At 38.9% G+C, this 13,443-nt stretch overlaps 1 protein-coding gene across 3 annotated transcripts in view; it reads right to left on the reverse strand.

Moving 5' to 3' along the window:
- The window catches only part of usp1 (ubiquitin specific peptidase 1), a 28,755-nt gene that overhangs the window by 10,896 nt on the left and 4,416 nt on the right, over positions 1-13,443 (reverse strand). For 2 of the 3 annotated variants that reach the window (XM_078407540.1, XM_078407542.1), the window contains exons 3-6: positions 9,344-9,515; positions 5,176-5,305; positions 3,707-3,811; positions 2,643-2,812 (exon numbers count right to left, since the gene is read on the reverse strand). In XM_078407540.1, the coding sequence (XP_078263666.1) occupies positions 2,643-2,812; positions 3,707-3,811; positions 5,176-5,305; positions 9,344-9,507 (569 nt within the window). In that variant the 5' untranslated portion in view covers positions 9,508-9,515. Of the gene's footprint in view, positions 1-2,642; positions 2,813-3,706; positions 3,812-5,175; positions 5,306-9,343; positions 9,516-13,443 lie in introns of those variants that run through there. The other variant, XM_078407543.1, reaches the window with a different exon arrangement.

Raw genomic sequence — 13,443 nt, forward strand, 5'->3', positions numbered from 1 at the left:
TGAGGAAGGAAATGTGTTAATTGAAGAAGAATGTTTATTGTTGGCGTTAGGAAAGGAGAGAGAGGAAAAACAAGGCATAAAATTAATTAGGACCGTGAAGCTAGTTGGAGAACTAGGGTGGGGGAGGTAGGAGAGAGAGGGAAAGCAAGGGTTACTTGAAGGTAGAGAAATCAATATTCATACCGCTGGGTTGTAAGCAACCCGAGCGAAATATGAGACGCTGTTCCTCCAATTTGCATTTGGCCACACTGACATTGAAGGAGGCCCAGTACAGTAAGGTCAACATGGGAATGGGAGGGGGAGATAAAGTGTTTCGCAACCAGGAAATCACATAGGCCTAAGTGGACTGAGCGGAGGTGTTCAGCGAAACGATCGCCGAGTCTGTTTTTGGGCTCACCAATAGATAGGAGTCCACACCTGGAACAGCGGATACAGTAGATGAGGTTGGAAGTGGCGCAAATGAACCTCTCAGGGTCCTTGGACAGAGATGAGGGAGGAGGGATAGGGACAGGTGTTGCATCTCCTGCAATTGTAGGGGAATGTACCTGGGAGGGGGTGGTTTGGGTGGGAAGGGATGTGTAAATCAAGGAGTTGCGGAGGGTACGGTTTCTGCGAAAAGCAGTGGAGATGGGAAGATGTGACTAGTCCTGGGATCCCACTGGAAGTGGCGAAAATGTCGGAGGATCATATGCTGTATGCGAAGGCTGATGAGGTGAAAGGTGAGGGCTACGGGGACTCTGTCCATGTTGCGACTGGAGGGAGGGGGAGCAAGAGCAGAGCTGCGGGATACCGAGGAGACCCGTGTGAGGGCCTCATCTATGATGGGAGAGGGGAACCCCTGATCCCTAAAGAATGAGGACATCTCGGATATTCAATTATGGAACACCACATGCGTCCTGGGCAGATGCGGCGTAGATAGAGGAATTGGGAGTAGGGTATAGACTCTTTACAGGAGGCAGGGTGAGAAGTGTAGTCCAGATAGCTACAAGAAGAGGTTGGACAAACTTGGATTGTTTTTTTCTGGAGCATTGTGGAGGCTGAAGGGAATCTTTTAAATATCATACCTTCCTCAACCACTTTCCCCATTAGCTCATTATCATCATTTGTGTGAGGAAATTGCATAACCTTTCCCATCTCACCGTATATCTATACCCTCTAGTTTTTGATTACCCTATCCTGGAAAAAGATGTGGTGTGCATTCACCATATCGAGGCACCACCTTCCAAGGCCAGCCCTCAATCTCCTACACACCAAGAAATAGAATCCAAGCCTGTCTAAAACTCAGGCTCCTTTCAGGGTATAACTCAAGCACCTCTAGAAAATCTACTTTGCATTCTTTCCAGCTTAATGACATCTTTCCTACAGCAGAGTAACCAAAACTGCATACAATACTATAAATGCAGCCTCACTTGTCTTGTACAACTTGCACTTGTCTTGTACAACTGCAACTAGTGTCCCAATTTCTGTGCTCAGTACCCCGACTGAAGGCCTGCATGCCAGACACCTTCTTTACAACCCTGTCTACCTGTGATGCCATTGTTAGGGAGGTAATGTATTTGTACTCTTCTGCTGAATAGTCATTTCTGTTTCTGCAACATTTATCCCAAGTAAGTGACAATGATGAATCCAAGTTCAAATACAGTGAGATAATGAATGATTCAATTAGTTTCAGGAGCTGTACAAACAGCGCAAAAATTACTTGAACTTTTCAGACTGCAGAATGACAATCTTAGTTTCCTATCTATTTCTGATATCAAGTAACCTGCAGTGCAATTCAAGCAGAAACTAATGGAAAAGGACAACCGGCAAATTTTTAGGCTCACGAAGAATGGATACCTTTAAGCTACTAAATGTCTGAAGCATGCACATGGAGTTACATTGTGATTTTCTATTCATCGTCTTTACGATAAGTGGCATACAGTAAGAATAGGAAAAGCAAGAGGTATACATCCAAACATTCCAATGTACAGGGATGCAAGACTTTAGAGAGTGGCTGACCATGCCCTGTCCAACATGGACAGACATCCCCAACACCAAAAGCATCTGCATTCAGACACTGCCTTATGAAAACTCATTTTTCATCATGGAACTGTGGAAGCCGGGCCATGGTCTCTTCTCACTCTGTCACCGGAAAGAAAGTACAACAATCTGAAGTTCTGCACCACCAGGTCAAGAGCAGCTACTTTCCTACAATCATTAGGTTATTGACCCAGTTTTAATTCTACCTCAGCAAAGGAATGCCTCGTACTCTAATGGACTATTTTTCCACATTTTTAGCGCTAATGTCTTTTATTTTTGCAGACCTTTCTCTCCCCCACTGTCCCCCATTGTAGAATTTGGATAATTTATCATTAATTTACATATGTGTTGCCTGAATCTATCTGCCAATGATACTGCTGCAAGCAAGATTTTCATGGTATCTGTAACTCTGTATACTTGTGTATATGACAAACTTGCTTAGTTCAAAATGTCTACCTGTGCATGAATAAATATTCATATTTTATGATCTTGACACGATTCTGGTATTAAAAAAAATTAATGAAAGGTAAAGTACTCAATGGTTGTGAAAGAACATTCTAACTTCTGCAATTCTCCTTCCACACATTATTAACAATTTACTGTGGCATTTATTGTTACATTACCTCAATGTGCCCATCAGTCTCTTAGGCTGAATAGCTAGTTCCCCTTCTGTGTAATTCTCGGCATTCAGAAGATAGCTGGACCGTATCTGTTCCATAGATATAATCAAGCTATGCAAGTTGCAGATCAGCTCTAGACAAATTGGCAATTGTTCTCGGCCATTTGTTTCATCCTATAGCATAGAAGCATTCACAGATCAGTAGTGTACATTTTATATAAATTTAGTTAGCTTCAAATTTAAATTTGGAACTGTCAGGACATCCTTGCCATTGAGGCAGTGCAGCGTGGGTTCACGAGGTTAATCCCTGGGATGGAGGGACTGTCATACGAGGAAAGATTGGAAAGACTAGGCGTGTATTCACTGGAGTTTAGAAGGATGAGAGGGGGTCTTATAGAGACATATAAAATCATAAAAGGACTAGACAAGCTAGATGCAGGAAAAATGTTCCCAATGTTGGGAGAGTCCAGAACCAGGGAACACAATGTAAGAACAAAGGGGAGGCCATTTAAAACGGTGAGAAGAAACTATTTCACCCAGAGAGTTGTGAATTTGTGGAATTCTCTGCCACAGAAGGCAGTGGAGGCCAATTCACTGGATGAATTTAAAAGAGAGTTAGATAGAGCTCGAGGGGCTAGTGGAATCAAGGGATATGTGGAGAAGGCAGGCACAGGTTACTGATTGTAGATGATCAGCCATGATCAGAATGAATGACGGTGCTGGCTTGAAGGGTCAAATGGCCTCCCCCTGCACCTATTTTCTATGTTTCTATGTTACTTGACTAAGATTAACTCATGTTGTTCTAGTGTTAATATAACATATTCAAGTTATTTTTAAAAGTAAAAAGGCATCATGCTTTGTGCTTGTTTACTGACTTTGATGAGTTTTACTTTGCTGGAATACTCAAACCAAGTCTATTTTTAGCATTGCCAGTGGACAATATGATTATAATACTAACACGAGTGAACAAAGCTATTTTAGATACAAACCTAGCAGCAAATTATAATGCCCCTATAAATGCATAACATTTTACACAGATAACATGCAGGTTTTTACATTCTAAATTACCTGGTCTGTTTTGGAGTCCTCATCCCCCTTCGGTATCTCCTGTTTCTTGGTGATGTCATACATAAATTCCATCCTACTTTTAAATCCAGGGCAATAATACAACACCTAGATAGTTATTAAACAAATTAAACAATTTAAACAAATCTATACAAACTAAGACATTAGTCTGAATTTACAAATGGACATTTATCAGCATAAAATCACTCATTATGAACTGTTAAATGGAATCAGGCTTTATTATGGCACAACAGATATTTTGTTTGTCAGCCTTTTATCATCAGCCAACTTGTCCACGTCTTGTGGCATTAAAAATGCTCTTTGAATCAACAATTATGATTTATAATTTATTATTAAATAGTTTATCAACTGTTTCAATAAGGAAAGATCTGCATTAGGTTCTCAGAACATCCACAATTGCTTTACAGTGAAATGTAATAACTGTTATACAAGGACACGGCCGCCAATATGAACTTAAACAAAAAATGGTTAACCACTTTTTTGATTACGAACATTCCTGTTTAACTATCCTTCTTTTCTTTAAAGTTTCCTGGGATATTTCACATCCTCCTAGGAGGAAAGTACTATCATTTGAACCAAAGCTATGGCAAATTCTAACCATGGTTTAAGCTTACTTTCAAACTGATATCCACTCACCATGCCCTCCCCGAGTTTAATTTCTTTCGGAATAACTTTACAAATGTGGCCTTTCATTTTCTCATTGATAAATCGAGAAATTATACTGCTTACTGGGTTTGGAGTTTTTTTGTCACACATGTGGTCAAGGGAATACTCAAAATGGAAACATTATTATGAAGGAAGGTTTCTACTTTCTAAGTGCGAAGTCATCCAACACTGGTTTGACGAAGAAAGACAGGAAGAGGCTTGAGTGGGGTGCAAATAGACTGGTTGGGATGAATAGCCATTTCTGTTTCTGCGCCATTTATCCTAAGTAATCAATAGAACTGATTAAATTACCGATCTTTTTCTCTGCTCATTACATTTGTGTCCCACAGCACCTCAGAACACCAAATTGCTTGAAAAGCAGCAGCTTACAAGGAGAAATGTGCATTTATTCCCACATAGAGCAAGAGTCAATTAAAGAATTTAAACCATGGGCACTCAATTTGATTACCAAAGTTCTGTTTCAGAATTAAATCAGACCATTTTAACCTAATCCATATCAGTATTGAATATTGATAGAGATCTGATAGTTTTTTTACATTGTAAGTATATTTTTGAAACTAGCATAAGTTTATAAATTAAGATAATTATCAAGTTGGAGGCTCGTCAATTTATATTTAAAAGAACGACTTAAAACTTCCATATTCAAATTAAAAAGTACCAACTAAACAATATTTCAGAATCAGTGCCCTTAATTTGTTACAAAAATCAGAAAGAGACAAATACAACTTAACTACTTCTAATGAACAGTTCCAAGAATTTGCATTACCAAGATCAGACTATTTTACCTGAAGAACACTATTGAGGTAACATGTATTTCCCAAATTGTTCAGGCCCACAAAAGGTAGAAGCTCCTCCCTCTTTTCACAATCAACTGCAGAAGATACCAGTTGGGCTCCAGAAATGTTCTTGTCACATCTATTTTAAATGAGCAGATGGGGAAGGAAAAATACACCAGGTTACCAAACAGGTAATCAATTTTGAAAAGGTTCAAAAGATATTACAATAGTTGAGCAAAATCAGATCACATTAAAATAAATTACTCTGAATGTAAATAAGCTAGGTGCAATAGAGAGAAGATAAAATCAATAAACTGGCAAAAGAACTGGAAACAAAAGTTCACATGTGGGTTGATCACTGTAAATAAGCTGCATTATCTGAAAGCTACTACATTACCTGAAAATTACTATTCTGCTACCCAAATGTTTTCAACATGACACAGAAAATACTTTAAAATTTCCTTCATTTAAGGAGATCATTTATGTAATTTAAAATGAGTAACGCTGTTTTTGAGAATGAGTAATGTTGTTTTGAAAATATAACCAGTTATTTCTTTATTGCCAGGTAACATACACCTGAACTATTGAAAAGTGAATTGTTTACAGATCATAGGAAGAGAAATTATACTTTCCGCTATGACGTTTAATAACAAAAATCTGTCATTTATTAACCATTCACCTGATTAAGTTTTTTTTATTACAAGAGGCAATGTTCAATCAGAACTGATTCTCCCATTTGTTCATGCGCTGTCTTTCTCTCCCAGTCATTCTCCCAGATTTAAAGTCAAATTTATACAAAGTTCTTGCGTTGCACACTTGTCTCATCTGTTAGATTTGCTCTATTTTGTTCATGAATGGAAATCGATTTTTTTAATTATGAAAATAATGTGAAGCATTAAAAAACGCAGATATTTAAAACAAATATTCTTTGAAAATAAATCAAACAATTCCTTCAAATTTTGCTTTGTGAACAAATATTTGAGTAAATAAACTAGCAGATAAGTAATGGAATGTTACAATATGTTTTATTTGTTACATATGCAATTGCACAGTGAAATTCATTTTGCATATATTGCACATGCGGGAGCAGCCATTTTTGGCGCCATTATTCGAAGTCCGGTCAGCCCTCGCGCTTGATGTACTGGAGCAGTTCCTGCGAACCATCGTCCCTATCCTTTCCTCGCCCGGCCAACTTTGTGTCCCGGGGACGCTGGAGGCATTACCCCGGTTCACCCTCCTACTCCATGCTCCTCTCGTCCGACTTCTTCAGCTCCCTCCCGGTTACAGCCTACCGGCTGTCTAACCTTCGGGTGGGATCCAGGACCCATCAACCGTCAAGCCTTCGGGCAAGTTCCCGGTCCCGCCGACAGATGAGCTTTCAGGCGGGCTACCAGTCCCGCCGATTGACGAGCCTTCGGGTGGGGGTCATGACTGCTAGTAGAAGCGAATGAAGGGCATTTCATCTATATGGATTTTCAGAAACTGATAAAGACTGGTTAGCAGATGTGGGTAATAAAATAAAAGCATTACCGACATCACTGACAAAAAAAACTGCCAGAATAATTGGAGTCATAATTAAATTTTGTAGTGTGTTTTTCCTACAATTGGAGGATTGTAGTCAGTAGAGATCTCAAGAACCAGTGCTCAGACCACTATTTATTGTATATATTTTGAAAAATTAAACATCTGTGTGTAGATCAACATTTCTAATTGCAAATAACATCAAACTGGGAAGTGTGGTAAATGCAAGGTTCTCTATCTTCCTGGTTGATCAGAGTGTAAATACACCAGGGTTAATAAAGACAGTTGCCAGGTGGTTAACAAGTGAGAACTTGGACGATAAGTTCAAGAGTAGAAGTTAAAAATGAAATAAGAACAAAAGAGACAGGATGAGAAAAGGCTAGAAGCAAACAGAAAAGGGAATCCAAAATCAGAGGTGATGCCCAAGGACCGGAAAATTGCAAATGTTACACTCTTGTTACAAAATGTGGCTTCAAGGATAGACCCAGTAACTATAGATCAATCAGTTTAATCTCAGTGATAGGTAAAGTACAGAGACAGAATTAGCACTTGTGGATCCAACTGTGGATTAATGTTCAAAAAGCCAGGGCTGAACTGTTAAAGGCAAATGGTGCCCAACTAATTTGATGAGATTTTTCATGAAAAGAGGGTCAATTAAGGAAATGTAGATGGCGTGTATGCACTGCAAAAGGCATATGATAAGATGTTACTTAATTGGGCTTGTCACAATCAAAGACTGAGGGATAAAATTGGCCTCAGCGACAAGAACATTTGTACATTACAGGAAAATAGACCCATGGCGATTCAACAGCAGAGCTACTGCCTTACAGCGCCAGATTCGATCCCAACTACGGGTCTGTACCGAGTTTGCACGTTCTTTCCGTCACCTGCGTGGGTTCGCTCTGAGATCTTCAGTTTCTTCCCACACTCCAAAGACATACAAGTTTGTAGGTTAATTGGCTTGGTGTAAATGTAAATAAATTGTTCCTGATGTGTGTAGGGTGGTGTTAATGTGCAGGGATCGATGGTCGGTGCAGACTCGGTGGGCCGAAGGGACTGTTTCCACTCTATCTCTAAACTGAACTAAACTAAAAGACTAATTCTGACTGGAGGGAAATACATAAGAGTCCCATGTGACTTGCTACAAGAACCATCTGTTTTTATTAATGACTTGGGACACAAAGGCCAGACAAAATGTAATGCTTGAAAATGTGAAGTTGTTTTATAGGAAGAAAGGTGGCAGTGTGAACTACAAGAAATAATTTTAAAACATTAATTCTGAAAGGTTAGAACTTGGAGACCTGGAGGCATACTTGCATGGTACTTTAAAAGCAGCAAGACAGTTTAAGAGTAGTTAATAAAACACATGGATGTGAAAAACAAGACTAACGTAATTATTGGTGATAAAAATAAAAAAATTGGGCCACGTCGAGTATTCTGTCCAGCAATGGGTGCCATAACCTTGGAAATATGTAATGGGTTGAACACGAGTGTAGAAGGGATTTATTTAAATGATTCCAGTTGGCACGGTCTTAATTCTGTGGATAGACAGAAGAAACTGGGTTTGATCTTCTTGGTTGTGAGGGAATCTGACGGAAGCATATTAAGTCGTAAAGAGCAAAGTCAGAGTAGATAGAGATAAAGTGTTCCCAATGGCAGAGCTGTCAAATATTAAAAAACATAGAAAAATGAATGGAAAAATAAACAATGTTTTCTTTAAGGCTATATAGTGAGTGTTCGGGATATGAAATGCATTGTCAGGGATAGTAGAGGCACAAATTTGACTGGTTTATAAAAGGGAGCTGGATAGGTATCTGAAAGAAAAGAATTAGCTATGCTATTGGGAATAATCTTTCTGTCTACTTTCATTCAATCCATTACATCTTTCCTGTGAACAAAATAAGGGGAGTATTGATGAATGATTATATCACAACTGGAGCAGTGCATTCACTTCAGGAAGAATGTGAAGATCCTATGGAATGGTTCATCTGAGGGTCAGCTACAACGTTAGACTGGAGAAGCTGAGCTGTCCTCCTTGGGGTTGAAAGGTGCTCAACCTCCCAGGGTTAACAGCAGTACACAAAATCATGGCATGCAAGATAAACAAAGAGGAGCTGTTTTCAGTAGCAGATATTTTTAAAAAAACAGAGGATATAGATGCAAAGTGCTGAATAACATTTAGGAACAAGTGGATTTTTAAGAAAACAGAATGATTACAATCTGTAGCACACTGCCTGCAAGTGTGTTGGAAAGAGTCAATCTAGCAGAATCAATTTGAGAGAAAATAACTTGCAAGGCTGAGAAAATGGTGGTGACATGGGACAGGCAGGAATTCACAGAGCCAAATAGTCTCTTTCTTTACCATCGCGTTTCTATTTGATGATTCCAAAGACCATCTACACTGATAAGGTGCTGATATTCCAGGAACAGTATCAGCTTCAAAGCTTCCAGCCAAACAGCTTCAAAAAATTCTGTGAAGTTTTTGTATTATTACAGCATGTCTAACATATCACGGCATATTTATGATGAAGCCTTCTGTCCTTTATTCAATGTATATCAAATTTTCCTCAAACTCAATTAAAATAAAACATGAATATATCACTACTACAAATTTTAGTCTGAAATTTTTTTGGGTGCAGTAAATTATGCATCATACTTATCAAGCCTTTTTGGCTCTAAAGCATTGTGCTCATTTTCTTGCTTCTCGGTAAAATCCAGTGCTCGTTTGGCTTCCTTTTTCTGAAAGAACTTAAGGGAAAGACGTTTTCTTTTGGTAGGACTCCCTCTTCCATTACACTCATTCTGGACAAGCCCAGGCATCCTCTTCGCTGGAAAACAGAAACAAAGTTTGTGGATTAAAATTAATATGAGCAATGACATAACAGATTATTTAGCATATAGATTTAGTGTATTATGTACTATTTAAAACTTGTTATAAATCTTCATTCAGTTGCCTTGTGAAAATAAATGTCACATTTAAATTAAACTATCAATAGACAAACAATATCTGTTGAATTTACGAGAATCCTGATTCCAACCTCTTGCCATGCCAAATATGCAGATCCCATCACAAATAATAGGAAAAAGGAACAAGAATATTGGCAGCTATGATCACAGGTATGAAGTACAGTAAAAGACCATTTTGCTTGGAGAATTTCAACTGAAAATAAATCATTATTTATTGTTTTATGAAAATTCAGTTGATGTTACTTTGTGACATCACTAAGCATTGTGACAGTTGTCTTTATAATTGACAACTGGCATTTACATATGTTTCTAATTATGCTCACTAACTGCATAAGGTATTTGCCACAGCAGTCTTTGAAGTAGAAAGTTTCATTTTTGGCTGTATGAAAAAAATAAATTGAGATTTACTTAAATTATACGATTTGTCAGAAATGATCATGCGATTTCAACTATTTCACGATGAATGTTTTATTAGAATGAGCTCTTAACAGATGAAAATTTAACGAATCAACGATTTTAAGTTTAACTACACTGTATAAATTGTTCAGATTTTGAGAAGTTTAAAACATCATACGAACTAAAACAATAATGTGCTATTACTATTTTGCTTGTTATATATTTAATATTCCACAAAGGGACAATATGACAGGTGAACACAATGATGGTAACGATGGTATGATGGTAATAGCATGAGAGCATCTAATGTAGAAAAAAATGGATACATTAAAACATGGATAAAATGCAAGGCGCATAAAAATACCAGTTGGGATTGACTGCATCTACAAGCGTTATAATTTAGGGAACAAGAGGTATTACATGCACATGTATTAATACATTAGAAAAGGTTTAATGACAGATGATCATCGGTAGCTAGCTAAAATAATACAAGAATGAGGAAAGAATATTTCAGGGAATTATAGATCAGACAATTCAAAGTGCTGGGAAAAATAATGAATTTCTTACTAAAGCAAAATAGAAAATCATCCAGAAACAATTAATATATGAATGCATGGATTAGCAAGAATGGATTGCAAAAGGTCAGGCCAGGTTTGAAGAACCTTTTTGAATTATTTGAAGAGGTAATGGGAAATAGACAATTCAATGGGTGTAATTTACATAGAATTTCAAAGCAGCAAGGATTTGGGACCCAATAATAAATGAATGAATAAGGTCAGAGAATGCAAAGTTAGGATTCAATACCAAAGTTAGAAATGATTGCTAGTTGGCTTCAAACTAAAAACAATGTGGAGGTCAGAGTTAGCTATTCACAATGCATGATGATGGGTAGAAATGTTGCACAAATATCAGTGCTGGGTCTAATGCAGTTCATAATTTATATTAATTATTTTAACAATAATATTATTTCTAAATCTATGGAAACCTAGTATTTTATTTGGGGAGGGTTGGAGGGGTGGAAGGTCAATAAGGATCATAAATACAACAAATTTCAAAAGGACATTAATACGGCTGTGGAACGGAAAAATAGGTTACACCATCAGTTAGAAATGCCAAAAAAGGGTTTATTTACAGAGGACATGATTGAAAAGTATAGAAGTTACACTACATCTAAATACTAAAATGCTCGTTTGTTTGTTTGTTCCTGAACTATAGCCAAAACGGTATATGATAGTGTGCCAATTTAAGGCCTAGCTTACTCACCGCCGTCCCTTTGGTGCTAATGGAAGAAGTTTAATTGAAATTGGTTAGATTTTTAAAGTTATTCACATTTTAAATTTTAAAACTATCTCCTAGGAGGGAGGGAGTGGGTGGAGGATACGGGGGTTTGAGGGGGATGGAGTGGAGGGGAGGAGGATGGGGAGGGGAGGTAGGAGGGAGAGAGGGGAGCAGAGGGTGCTGCACCAATGCGGGAGAGGTTTGGGCCCAACGGGTCCACTTAGTCTATCTGCATTAAATCTATGTTAAGCTACACTTGGAATACTGGGCACAGTTTGTGTTGGTATCTGTACAAATAGGATGAAGATGCAATGGATGGCCGCAGAAATTATTTAGAAAAGGAATGCTATTCTTTCTGAAATGCAGACCTCCCAACATTTGATTTTACACATTCATAATTTTGATGTCCAAAATTCATAATTTTACACCAAAATTCATAATATGGCGCGTAATGCAACTTTTTAGCAAAAAAAAGGTGTCAACGCCAAATGCGCATACGCGTTGCGCTACATTCATGTGTGAAAAATGACTATTATTTGCAACAGTCTGTAGTTATTGGACTACATGTACAATGTCAGGCCTATCACGAGTATATTCTGCTATTTATAGAAAGGTTATTGAACAGAGATACTTTTTGCAATACAAAGCAAATTTGTTTTGTTTTGTTTTTTCTATTTTGCTTTTTCCTTTCACATACCAATTCTCTTGGTATTGAATAAAAGAACAATGGTCATAAAATGTATGACTAAGTTATGAAGAATGAGTTGATATATGCGACTTGACTAAGCATACGGAAGTACTTGAAGTAAATTCGCACATTAATTGCTAATCAGCCCAAAAAGGTGGTATTGGCTTTACTGCTGCGTTTTATATTTTAACCCCGTCTTAATTAATATAGTTATATAATCTTGCACTTAAATTTAATATTTACTCATTGCAGTTCCCCCACTGATTTTATGGCACTCTTGGTTCCAGAGCTGGTTTATCCAGCCGGCCAAGGAAATCGGTCATGGGGATAGATGTGCTGGCTCCAGCTGGGCTGGAGTTCCAGAGCCCCGGCCGCAGGTTGCAAATTCAACCCACCGATCGGCCATGGAAGTCCAGATGAGGTCGAGATTGGCTGCCTTGCCCAGCCTAAGCGCCACATTTTCAGGGAGACTTCCAGGGCGGGGGGATTTCTCGTGGAACCCCTAGCGACCTCTTGTGGTCGAATTGACAAATTGCAATTACCGACTGTTTTGCGGAAAAATGTGAGACAAAATCGGAATGGCGTAAATTAAATAAGAAAGCGGAAACTTTCAGCCAAGTTCGGAAGGGTTGGGAGGGGTGGGAAAGGATTCTGAGGTGCAAGAAATAAATGAATTTGGAAAGACAGGGATTGATTAGGGATAGTCGGCATGGTTTCATGTCATGTGAATTTGATTGAGTTTTTTTAAAGATATCACAAAATGCTGGAATAACTCAGCGGGTCAGGCAGCATCTCAGGAGAGAAGGAATGGGTGACGTTTCGGGTCGAGACCCTTCTTCAGACTGATGTCAGGGGAGGGGGCGGGACAAAGAAAGGATGTAGTTGGAGACAGGAAGACAGTGGGAGAACTGGAAGGGGGGAGGGGAAGAGAGGGACAGAGGAGCTATCTAATGTTAGAGAAATCAATGTTCATACCGTTGGGGTGTACGGTTGGTTAAGGCGGACTGAGCGAAGGTGTTAAGCGAAACGATCGCCGAGCCTGCGTTTGGTCTCACCGATGTAAATAAGTTGACATCTAGAGCAGCGGATGCAATAGATGAGGTTGGAGGAGGTGCAGGTGAACCTCACCTGGAAAGACTGTTTGGGTCCTTGGATGGGGTTGAGAGGAGAGGTGAAGGGACAGGTGTTGCATCTCCTGTGGTTGCAGGGGAAAGTACCTGGGGAGGGGGTGGTTTGGGTGGGAAGGGACGAGTGGACCAGGGAGTTACAGAGGGAACGGTCTCTGTGGAAAGCGGTATGGGGAGGAGACAGGACATGGCCAGTAGTGGGATCCCGTTGGAGGTGACGGAAATGTTGGAGGATAATTTGTTGTATATGCTGGCTGATGGGATGGAAGGTGAGGACAAGGGGGACTCTATTCTTGTTAC

This window comes from Rhinoraja longicauda, chromosome 11 (genome assembly GCF_053455715.1).
Source record: "Rhinoraja longicauda isolate Sanriku21f chromosome 11, sRhiLon1.1, whole genome shotgun sequence".
Classification (NCBI taxonomy): domain Eukaryota; kingdom Metazoa; phylum Chordata; class Chondrichthyes; order Rajiformes; family Arhynchobatidae; genus Rhinoraja; species Rhinoraja longicauda.